The sequence below is a fragment of the Helianthus annuus genome, chromosome 15 (genome assembly GCF_002127325.2).
Source record: "Helianthus annuus cultivar XRQ/B chromosome 15, HanXRQr2.0-SUNRISE, whole genome shotgun sequence".
Lineage (NCBI taxonomy): Eukaryota > Viridiplantae > Streptophyta > Magnoliopsida > Asterales > Asteraceae > Helianthus > Helianthus annuus.
In genome coordinates, this window is record NC_035447.2 from 111,047,294 (window position 1) to 111,060,150 (window position 12,857).

General features: G+C 35.6%; 2 protein-coding genes and 1 pseudogene across 2 annotated transcripts; 2 read left to right on the forward strand and 1 right to left on the reverse strand.

Annotated features, from left to right (window-relative positions):
* Positions 1-894: 894 nt before the first annotated feature.
* LOC110914052 lies at positions 895-1,803 on the forward strand. Its single transcript, XM_022158867.1, has one exon. The coding sequence runs from the start codon at positions 895-897 to the stop codon at positions 1,801-1,803; it is 909 nt and encodes a 302-aa protein (XP_022014559.1).
* Positions 1,804-3,989: 2,186 nt separating this feature from the next.
* LOC110912199 (nudix hydrolase 18, mitochondrial) lies at positions 3,990-5,417 on the forward strand. The gene is made up of 4 exons (XM_022156874.2): positions 3,990-4,132; positions 4,348-4,456; positions 4,646-4,729; positions 4,933-5,417. Exons 1-4 carry the CDS (start codon positions 4,062-4,064, stop codon positions 5,164-5,166), a joined length of 498 nt encoding a protein of 165 aa, XP_022012566.1. The 5' UTR covers positions 3,990-4,061; the 3' UTR covers positions 5,167-5,417.
* Positions 5,418-11,599: 6,182 nt separating this feature from the next.
* On the reverse strand, positions 11,600-12,528 carry LOC110914051 (annotated as a pseudogene).
* Between the last annotated feature and the right edge of the window lie 329 nt (positions 12,529-12,857).

Here is a 12,857-nt window from a genome sequence, read left to right on the forward strand (position 1 = left end):
TGTGTCATTTTTCAAGTCAGGACCAATAACTTTTCATTTTATAAGTAGTGGTACATTCAGAAATTTACGTTAGTGAGGCCAAAATGGGTTAAACTTGGGTCGGCTCAACACGGTTAAGATGTTAACTTCAAGTTATGAAGAGAGTACGTGGGTCAGTGGGCGAATATAATATAATAATGCTTTATAGATTCTCTTTCAATTTTAAATAGAGATTCTAAGTCATATTTTAATTTATTAACGCTTTATAGATTCTCTTTCAATTTTGAATAGAGATTCTATAAGTCATAGGAGGATTCTCCAGATCTTCCACATGTGCTAGGGATTAAAAATTAACCTGTCTAAGTCTAATTTATATGGCTTGGGGGTGGAAGGAAGGGAGGTTGAGGAAAAAGCTTCTAGTGTCGGGTGTAGAGGGGATAAACTCCCATTCCGGTACTTGGGATTAACGGTTGGAGCTAATATGAGTAATATAAATAATTGGAAACCGGTGTACGACATTTTAGAAGCGAGACTCTCGAAATGGAAGGTGGATTCTCTATCCATTGGAGGCAGGTTAGTTCTCGTAAAATCCGTTCTTGAAAGCCTTCCAACCTACTATTTCTCTCTGTACAAAGCTCCTTGCAAAGTGATAAATGATCTGGAAAGAATGATAAAAAGGTTTCTATGGGGGGATTCTAAGGAAGAGCATAAATTCCATTGGGTGGCTTGGGATAGTGTTTCGGTTCCTAACGATTGTGGCGGGCTTGGTCTCTGTAAGCTTAAAGATAGTAATTTGGCTCTCCTTTCAAAATTGCGTTGGCGGTATAAGACAGACGAAAATAATTTATGGAGAAAGATTATCACTGCTATCCATAGCGGGGCTCGGAATTGGGACTTCTTGCTGGCGAAAAAAATATGGGAGGCCCTTGGAACAAAATCGTTAAGTTGATAGCCAGATCCAAGGTGGAGGAGACCCCGCTGAGAAGTTTCTTCAAAGGGATTCCGGGTAAGGGAGATAGTATAGCCTTTTGTTTAGACCCTTGGGTCACGTGTGAATCGTTGAAAGACATATATCCTAGATTGTTCCAGATTGAAGCCAATAGAAGATGTAAAATTAGTGACCGTGTTTCCAGCGGAATCGGACAGGAAAGGTTCGAATGGCAGTGGAAAAGACCGCTGGATCCTGGGCCAAAATCGGAGGATTTGATCCAACTTATTTCTCTGTTGGATTCGTTTTCGGTCTCCGATAGCAAGGATAAGTGGGTTTGGCTCGGGGAAGGGTCGGAGGAATATAGCGTCGGAGCCGTTAAAAAATCTTTAGTGAAAGGCCGTGGATCGAACAACATCTACATCTCGAGGTTTAAATGGTGCAAGTGGGTTCCGACTAAGTGCAATATTTTTGCTTGGCGGGCGGGATTAGGCAGAATCCCCACGGTAGAGGCTCTTCGAAGAAGAAACATCAACATCCAAGATTTGAGTTGCGGGTTTTGTAACGAGGGAGAGGATGTTGTGGGTCACCTTTTCACGGAATGCCTTGCTGCTAATGTAGTCTGGAACTCGATCAGTAATTGGTGTCGGGTTCCGCAGATCTTTGCGTTCTCGTTCCAAGATTCGATGGAGGTGCACTCGTTTTGTGGTTTAAAGGATCCGGAGAAAACTATTTTTCAAGGTTTGATTATCATTGCTTGTTGGAGCCTATGGAAGGCAAGGAATGAAGCGAGATTCATGAATAAAAGATTCAAAATAGAGAAGGTTATTAGCGAGGTGAAGTTTTTTGGGTTTCTATGGGTTAGGAATAGAACGAAGTTCAAGAATTTGACTTAGGAAAATTAGTGTAAATTTGTAATTATGTAGTTTCCGTTGTGTTGTTTTGCCTTCTGGGTTTCGGATTGGTGATTTTCTAATGAAGTTTACGTTTCAAAAAAAAAAAAAAAGTTAAGAAGATATGGTGAGTGAGGGCTTTTTCCTCCACCAAATATAAGATGGATACACTCAAGAGATCATAGATTAGCAAGAAAGTGGGTTTAATTTTTATGTTATAAAATTGTTTCCAACACTCATGTAATGATGAGAAAATACACCTACTAAATATTTTGGTGATTCTTACCAAAATAGTAACTCAATGGATAGACCATGTAAGTTATAACTTTTTTTTTTCAGAATTATGACATTTAACACCTTTTGTCAGGAGAGGGAAAGTTAATATGTTATACTTCTTTCTTCGTTTACGTAGATGTAAAGTTACACTTTTTCTTCAACAAAAAATTTGTAGGTCTTAGGAAGTGTAACTTTTTCAAACTTAAAATTTACGAGTTTTCAATGTGTAGTGCATGTAAAAAACATCTTACATGTTTTTATATAAAAAACTTAGTGTAACAGACAAGCCTGTTACATGTCAGTGTGTCAGACAGAAAAGTGAAAAAGCAAAAAGTTGTTACACGTACTTTTGTCAGTCTCTAACATGTTTCTAAAAAGTTACTTTATGTAACATCCAATCTCAACCATTGGATTTCTAGATGGATGGTGGGGATTGAGTTTTTTGAACTCATAAGTGTGTTCTTATATAATTGCTAGTGTATTCATCAGTATAAGAGGATCTCCAACGGGTAAAACACAAGCGACGACATGACACCTAGGTGGCGTTCGCTTTCAAACATCACCATTGGGGTAACCATTCGGAGATGGACATTTGTGAGGGCATCCAGATTTCCAATCACATAGAAATGGGTGATTGTGTTATTAATTTATTTTAAAATAGGTGGTGTTCCATATTTGAAAGTGTACATAGCATTGGAGAAAAAATGAGCGTGTTTGAAATATCTGTATGATTCTGATGTAGTAACAGACGTGATGCAACGTGTGATAGTTAATCCATTAAAGATACTCTTACCACATCCGAATTCGTTAGAAATTTTACTGTATATATAAAACACAACCGGTGAACAATTGTGTTTCGCAAACTTTGTCTATATATATGTATAGATTTCATGTGTATATTGTTTTTCTTTTTATTTTCAATTTTTAGTTTCATCCTTTATACTATATGCGGGTGAGGTTCCTGTAAATGTAAAAATGGTCTTTTTTGTAAGAAATGTGAGATGACATAGGAACTGACATTTAGACGTTATGTTTTGGACTTAGTGATGATATTTTGGGTTGTTTTGACAAGAAAAACACCAAACATAACAATTTAAAACACAATATGCAACGTATTATAGGCATGAAATTTTAAACACGCTACTTAACACTTAAAACACACTACTTGACATTCTTAGCATGGGTTTTAAGTTTTAAGCCTAAAATTCATTGCATTGTATCTTAAGTTGTTATGTTTTGTGTTTTTCTTGCCAAAACATCATGCCTAAGTCCAAAATATAATGCCTACATGTCAATTCCTATGTCTTCTCACACTTCTCGCGAAAAATGTCTTTCTTACAGGAACCTAAGACATATGTAATATACGATTTTAACCTATTTAATTTTCTATTAATTTGATTTTTATCCAACGATTTCCATTTGTTAACTTCAAAAAAACAAATATGTCGTTTTGCTTGATTTCTTTTGTTGACATTTTGATATAAATCTTGTTGAAAAAGTTGTATTTGAAATCAATTAAGCATTTTTTTTATCGTAAGTTATACTGAGTAATGCTACTGTACCGTACCAGACTGTAATGTACTGTAATGAATTGAACTGATACCGATCAAATATCCGTCGAACGTGCGGGAGATCCCATGAGTTGCCTACAAGGTCAACTCAGAATTTTATATATCTTTTTATTTTTTAATTGACGTTGAATACATGATGAAATCATGTTAGGATATGTGGGTTGACTTAAAAACAATTGACCATTTTATGTTTATCAACAAGTAGGAGTAGATATAGTTGAAAATGCAGCGTGGACTTGGAAGTTGAAACACATCCGCGCAATTCCCCCGTGCGCATCCGCGCTTTTTTTTTTTCAACACCCTCTCACTCAGTGACCCCCTATATTAGCACTTCATCAATCTCCATCTTCCTCAAATCATCACTCACATCACATCACTATCTTTGCTTCTTCTTCCTTCATTTATCAAAACAATATGGTGTCCATGATTGCTCGCAGCGGCCGCCAATTGCAGCGTTACAATCAGAACCAACGCCAACTCGTTGGGTCAGTCTCTCTTTATGTAAAAAATTCTATACGTTTTTTATTTGAAGAAAACTGGTGATTAGGATTGTATAACCTTTGATACGTTTTCGAATATCAATGCGTTTGAAATACATTTTTTGCTGAAATTTTTGGAAGCAGAATGATGAGAACTGAGAAGTGTGTAAATTTGAGTGAAGTTTGTTTATTGATATTGAGGGTTTTTGAATTTGATGCAGATGTATACCCTACAGAATTAAAGGTGGGTCTGACAGGGAGTCAGAGGATGCATTAGAAGTTCTTGTCATTAGTGCACAAAGGAAAGGCAAAGGAATGTTATTCCCTAAGGTATATATAATATATACATATATTTTACGTTTTTACACGTTAACCTGTGAACATGATCCGTTTACACATCTATGTTTGATACACTTATCAATAGAAAATACAGTGGTCTGGACTGTTCCACCATTGTATTTGTATCCACTCGTCTTAAAAAGTTATGATAAACTGATGTATGTTTTTTAACGTCAACAGGGTGGATGGGAATCTGATGAATCTATCAAAGAGGCCGCGCTAAGAGAGTCGATGGAGGAAGCCGGAGTGCTTGGAACAGTGGAGGTTAGTTCCTCATTTTAGAAAAGCTGGAGTGTTAGGGGCATAAACAAGCTGAGCCCGGGCGAGACGGAGCTTGGGCTCAGCTTGTTTGACCTAAAGGAGCTCAAGCTCGTTTATTAATTAAGAAGAGTCACAATCAAAATGTGCAAATGTTGCTTTTTTATTATTCTAACAATGGATTAACATGTTTTCTTCAACTTTTGTAGGGGGTGCTGGGCAAATGGTGCTTCAAAAGCAAAGGCAATGATGCATACTATGAGGGGTGCATGTTTCCGTTACTTGTTAAGGAGGAACTTGATGTATGGCCCGAGAAAGACATTCGTCAACGAGTTTGGATGAGCGTGTCAAAGGCCAAAGAAGTTTGTCAATATACTTGGATGAAGGAAGCGTTGGATTTATTAGTGAGGAGACTTGAGTCTGCTCCTAAAATTAATTTATGAACATATGTTTATTTGTAAATATGACGAGATTTTGAAAGGTAATTACCTGCGACCAAGAAGAAGAAGAACGACATCTTGAAAGGTTACATGACAAGATCAAAAGCAAAATCTTTGTATACGCAATGTTTCATATTCATCTTGCATTGGTTTTGTTTCTACACGTTGCCCATAAACCATAATCCTAAAGGGCTGTGATTAGTTTGGATAGCTAATAGTTACTATAATGACAATTGTTTTTACTGTTGTAATAATCAAGATTTAAAAAATCATGAAGTGAAATGAAACAAAAAGTTTCATATGAATGAGAAGTTTAGAAATTGTATTTAAGGATGTTATAGTGTGATAAACAACTTTTGTGATTATGTGATTAAATCTCGATTCTGGTTTTAAATCAAGTTTATATAAATAGATGTAGAATATTAATTACTTAATTAAAAAAGAGTTAGAACTAATAATTAAACTAATAAACAAATTCAAATAATAATAATAACAACAATGAGAAGTAATAATAACTTTGAAACTAAAATCCAACTAAAAAAGAAATTTTATAAAAAGTCCAATTTTTTTACTTAATAAAAGAAATGAGATTAAATTATAAAGATTTAAATATTAAAAATCAGTAACCCGATATGCATACCTATACACACACATACATGACTAAAAATATTGTATCAGTACCGGAGAGGCCAGAGAACCAACGAGCAGTCTTGTAGCACAAAGGTTTAAAGATAAACGCACAAAAACTGGGAACCTTACTATAGCTTTCGTGGTGCAAACAATATAGAGAGCATCCAAATCAATATTTTAGGTTGTTCCGTTACAACCAAGTTCAAGTATTTATGATCGTTTGTCCAAAGTGGCAAGAACATACACTGATGTAGTCCACTACCTCCTCGCAGGTTGGTCCAAGTGGAAAGCAACCACACAAGTATTGTGTGGCGATGACAAGAGGTTCCCGGCATGATTAAATGGGAAATTAGATAAGGTGTTCGTTTGACATACTATGTTGTCTGAAACAAGTTGTTAGGGCATCAAGAAGACACAAGTGCAAAGGCTAGAAATGCCAGATATGAGGATACTAAGGTGGATATATGGACATACAAGAATGAATCCAATAAGAAATGACGTTTTTCGTAAGAAATTATGGATGACATGTATCACATATAAGAGAATGGAATAGAGATCGAGATGGCTTTTACGTGTGAATAAAAGACAAATGATGTCTCTAGTAGGAACCAGTGTTTTAAAAACCGGTAAATACCGGCCGGTTATACCGGTATTACCGGTACCGGATGCAAATCCGGTACGAAACACCCCGGTAAATAAGTGAAACGGTATAAGATTCGTACCGGCGGTAAAATCCGGTATACCGGTTTGAACCGTCATACCGGTACCGGCCCATAGTCATTTTGGTTTGGGTTTTTAGTATTCTAGAGTTTCATCAGATACATATACCATCGATCATCATTTAAACTCATCATCACTTATTGTTCATCACATCATCCACAAGATTGAGCCCCATCTTTATCGGTTCATCACTCCATCTTCATCATGCTTCTAGTTCCATCTTCATCGGTAGTTTTACTTATTTCAGTAAAATAATATGAGAGTAAATAGATCCACAAGTGGGTCAAAAAGTGAAAGACTTTAAGCAATTCTATGTATCTTTCTCTCTCCATATACATATGTATGTATGTCTATATGGGTAAAGCAATGTTATGTGAAAGATTGTATTTTGAAACTTAAAAAGAAAAGAGGACATGATAATAGTTATATTATAATGTATTATGTTAGTGAAAAAAACTAAAACTGATAAGTTATGTTAATATAATCCATGTACGTATGTATCTCTATGAAATTATAGAGTTAACTAGTTCATCCTGTTGAACCACCCGGTACAACTCGGTTCTACCGGTTGAACCATTTTTAAGGCCATCCCGGTATGATTTAAAAACCGGTTTTTAAAACATTGGTAGGAACCGTGGAAGCCCTCACTATAGAAGGGATAAGGAGGAGAGGCAAACCTAGATGAACAAGATAAGTAGAATGCATTAGATTTGTACCTCTCCAATAAGATGACCACATTAATTAAATAGATGTAGAATTTTGATTATTAATTAAATAAGAGTTGAAACTAATAAACAAATTCAAATGATAATGATGAGCATGTAATAAAACTTTGAAATTAAAATCTAACTAAAAAGAAATTTAATAAAAAGTCTAATTTGATTTAATTAAATGTTTTAATTTAAAAGAAACTAGGTTTTTTAGCCGTCGAACGTTGCGGCGGCGGCGTACGCGATGTGATAAATTATAGAATGCAATTAACCCGACTTATCTTCGAACAAAATTTACATTGAACGTAGAGTAATCCGAATTTATACCGTTGAATGAAAATGTATTATATTTGACATAATTTGTTTTTAACAAAATTTACGTCAAAATGTAGTTCAGCCCAAAACATACATAAAAATAAAACATTATATAATCAACTCAAATCGTTTTCAAACAAAATTTACGTTAAAGCATAGACAAACTCGAACTTATACCGACAAATACAAAAAAAAATAAGAAAATATAAGAAAATAGTTTTAGGGTAAACTCGAAACTTTAAAATTTTGGGGGAGTCAAAGTGACATTTACAAAGTTAAAGAGTTATTTTGACATTATCACAAAATTTAGGGGTAAGAACGATTAAAAACAAAGATATTTGTTTTTAAATAAATACAAAAATTAGATTATACATATCTAATTGGTCTGCGTGTTTGAACTTTTGAAGAAACAAAGGTATGGAGGTGGGACCCATAAGGTTAGAGAAGTTGTGCATCACATGACAAATTCTAACAAATGCAAAATGATATGATCTTTTAATTTGTACCTAAGCTTTAGGAAGTTGTAAAAAAATGAATAGTGTATGCTACTCACAAAAGAAAGTTATTAAATAATATAGGAGAAATGGAAGAAATTTAATAAAAAGTCCAATTTGATTTAATTAAATGTTTTAATTTAAAAGAAATGGGATTAAATAAAAAAAAATACTAACCTGATATGTATACACTATACACATACATCATGACTAACGATATTTTATTAGTACCGGAGAGGGTAGAGAACCAATGAGCAGTCTTAGAGCATAAAGGTTTAAAGACGAACCACACTAAAACGGGGAACCTTTACTCTATTAGCTTTAGTGGTGCTAACGATGAAGAAGGCATCTAAATTAGTATTGAGAACATGACCTATTGTTTTAGTGGTATGGTGTCCCCCTTATAAACGTGACTAGCCTAAGATCCCGCGAGTTTCGCGGGTGGCTTAAAACAAACATATAATATATACTGGCAATGAGATGAATTTTGTAATGAAAGAACGTTTTCAATATAAACGTATAAAAATATGATTTTTCTCACTTAGATAAATATGTTTTGATTCATTTTTATAGGTATTGAGATGTTATTGTACAAATGATTTTATAGCAATTTTTAGAACCCGGATAGATTTCATTTTTTTAATTATTTTTTTATAACTTTGGTTATTTGATATATATTTTCTTAAGAGTAAATTACAAGTTTTGTCCTTTATGTTTACATCAAATTTCAGGCGCTGTCCTTTAAACCAAAACTTGGCAGGCGGTGTCCTTTATGTTTTCAAAATCTTGCACGTTTTGTCCTTTAGGCCAAACCCAGTTAGATTTTTTTGGTTAAATCTGGTCATGTGCCTTGCACATGAGGGTATTATTGTCATTTTACCTTTTCAGGGACTGTTATATAAAACAACTAGTGGTTTAGGGACTACTTTGCAATAAAATGAAAAATAAAATAAATATAATCTATCTTCCTCTCTCAAACTGAAAGTCCCTCTCTCTCTCTAAACTTACGATTCATCTCTCTCTCTCTCTAACACAATCTGAAGTTGCGAGGACAATGAAGGTCCCTCTCTCTCTTCTCTTCTCTTTCTCTCTAAAATAATCTGAATGGATGACGGCCGTGAAGGGTGGTTATGGTGGTGGGTTAGGGGCGGCGGTGGGTGATTTGGTGGTAGGTGAAGGTGTGGGGGTGGTTGTGGGTTAGGTGCGGTGACGGTGATGGTCGTGATGATGGATGAAGGTGAAGGGGTAGATGTGGTGGTGGGTTAGTTCGACGATGGTGATGGTGGTGATCCGATGTGACAGTGATGGTGGTGATCCAGCGGATGGATGGCAGTCACACCTTCAGGTAATAGAACCCTAGCCCCTTTATCATTTCCTCTCTCTTTCCCTCTCTAAAACCAGTCACCGAAGATGAAATTCCGGCGACGTGGTGACGATGATAATGTTGACTGAGATGATGATGACGATGGAGAATGGCAGTGGTCGAGGTGGGAAGACGGTGACAGCAGGTGGAGATTTGGTTGAGACGGTGGTGGGAACTTCGGTTCACGGTCATAACAGTGGCTTTTATGTGTTTGATGATATTCTTGTAACAAGCTGTTTGATTAGATCTGGACATTCGTCTGTTGATTTATTAGAATTGGGATTTTTGATTTAAGTCATGGTGGTGATTTGGGGGTTTTGTTTATGAACAATGGTTGAATTTGGGGGTTTTGTTTATAAACGAGATAAACTGGTGGTGGTGGTGGTGGTGGTGGCGGTGGTGGAGGGTGGTGGTGATGGTGATAAAGGGTGGGGGTGATGGTGGTCAGTAATTTACTCTATATAATAATAATAATAATAATAATAATAATAATTTAATTTTTTTGTTTTATTTTTAGATAATATTAAATAAATGGGGTAAAAAGACTAAAATGCCCTTGAGTGACCAGATTTAACCAAAAAATCTAACTGGGTTTGGCCTAAAGGACAAAACGTGCAAGATTTTGAAAACATAAAGGACACCGCCTGTCAAGTTTTGGTTTAAAGGACAGCGCCTGAAATTTTGATGTAAACATAAAGGACAAAACTTGTAATTTACTCTTTTCTTAAATAAAGCATTTTTAACCAGTTTTGACCTTAACGTATATTGAGCAGAACACATATTGACATGAACCTATTTTGAGCAAAACCCGTTTTGACAGACCCGAACCTATTTTGACCTTAACATATATTGAGTAGAACACATATAATCAATAATCAATGAAATAAATCATAGTAAAGCTATTTATGATTAACACATAATGAAATCATACAAAAAGTAATTTATTCGGTACACATGCTAATTGACAAATACTCTTTGCTACAAAGTAATCACCGGTAAGATTGAGTGGTGGAGTTCTTTGCCCGAGATGAAAAAAAAACTACATATTAAAGCACGCACACAATCGTATATTTGTATTCTTTTTCAGATGTGGCAAGATTGTCGTGCAAACAAGCTGGGCAATGAAAACACTTTTTACTTATAAAAAACATTAAAATAACTTATGTGCTAGTTATGATTAAAGAAAGCAGTAGTACTATAATCATAATGTAAATCTAAATATATAACTAATAAAAACAAATGAAGGTTGTATGCGTTAAAAACAAACTTTAGGCATCCCCATTGGTTAGTACTTGTAATTCGTATGTAGAGGTCGTCTTCCAATGCGTGCTTCTGTAATGGAGCGTCTTCAACAAAATTCTGAGTTACTTCACGCCGCGTATGATCTACAAGCCAACAACAGTAATGGTAACAATATATATAAAACTAATTTGGTTATAGAGGGCGACAACTAATGATATTGATAAAGCATTGATAAAGGAACATACAATTGACCATGAGAGAAGACGGGTTGTTTCAAGTACAAACCAACTCTAGAAAGTGATTGGCCTTAACTTTTGTTGATTGTCATTGCAGAACATACAGCCAGTGGAAATTGTCTCATTTGAAAAGCAAAAGGAATCTTCTTATCAGAAGGGATCAAATTAATTCTAGGTATATATGTGATACTACCAATATTTGCACCAGATATTATCTCCGCTTCTATTACACGGTTGTACAACTTTCTTACTTGTAGCCTTGTACCGTTGCACAAACCATTCCGCTTGTCAATGTTCCGTTATAGAATTACTGGAACACCAACTTCAAGCGTGAACCTATGATTTGGTAAGCCTAATATTTTGAGACCGTTGAGCACATCCGGATAGTACATCTCGCTCATCTCTTTTACATATTAACTTTTTGTCAACTAAACACTTCATGATCTTTTCATGCCTTTTGGTCATATATAACACGCTAATACTTTTTCAAATGAAAAGATAAAAGTATTTGCAGACTGACTCGACCCAACTTGTTTTGACTCACGCTAATAGTTACATGTTTATGTTTTGACACATTACCCGGCCCATTGGTATTACCACTATATATAAGATGTTCAGAACAGCACATATTCAATAATTTGAATTTTTTGATTTGACGATATTGGTACAAAGGTTCTATATATAAAGAGTTTGATATTACAATTAAGTACCATATAAATATATATACTAATTGTTTATGAACACAATCGCGGTCTTGTCATCGTGTAAAGTTGTCACCCGGTAACCTGCTTTTTCCAACGTTTTCGACACAAAATCAGCAGACTTTTTAGTGTTTATGAACACAATCGCGGTCTTGTCTACCAGATCATCCAACAGCTTCTGTAACCTAGGCATTTGTTCACATTCTTTAACCATGATAACGTGTTGCGTAATGAGATCAGTCTCTTTTCCCGCAGTTCTGATAGTCATCACAACAGGGTTTCTCAAGTACTTTCTAGCTAGCCTCTCAACAGCTAGAGGCATAGTTGCACTAAACATATAAGTTGTTCTATATATCCTCTTCTCGTCAAGCTCCTCATCTTCATTTTCGGGTTTAAAGTTGCTCGACGGCATCGCATCAAGAACACCCACAACTTGTGGTTCAAAACCCATATCAATCATACGATCCGCTTCATGAAGAACAACATAGTTACACTGGTTTAAAACCGCATAACGTCTTTCTAAACAATCGATCAGACATCCAGGTGTCGCAATAACAACCTCACACCCTTTTCTAATCTTAAACCCCTGCTCTTCAATCGACTGCCCACCAAGAATCGAAACAACTTTGATACCCAAATAATGCGCAAACTTAACCGTTTCTTCCTCAATCTGTTGTGCAAGTTCTCTAGTAGGTGCTATAACAATCGATTAAGGCCCCTCCGCCTCATTTTCCTAGCTATCGGAGGAAGTCTAGTTATGTAAAACAACATAGGAAGTACAAAAGCAGCCGTTTAACCTGACCCCGTTTCCGCAACACCAATCACATCTCGCTGTTGGAGACCAAGCGGGATCGCAGCCATTTGAATCGGCGATGGCGTCTTGTAGCCCGCTCTATCCACCACTTTCAAAAGTTCCAAGCTCAATTTACTCTCGGCCCAACTCCTCATTGGCCTGGGAATTCTCCAACCCAAACAACAAACAATTACAACAACCAAATAAAAAACAGTAAAAACAAATTAAAGAAGGTACCTCAAGCACCATGACTGATGATTGTAGTGAATCGTAAGAACGATTAAAGAGCCAGATATTCCAAATGCAGACAAAAACAATTAAAAGTGTAAAGTTACAAATCTGAAACAAAAATCATGTTTTTTTAAAAGCCTAAAAGTTGAACAAATGAACGAACGATTCTTTTAAAACCCTAAAGCATACCTTGGATGATCAAACATGAGTGGAAGAAGATGGAATGAAGCAGAATCACGTTTACAGATTTATGGAAAGA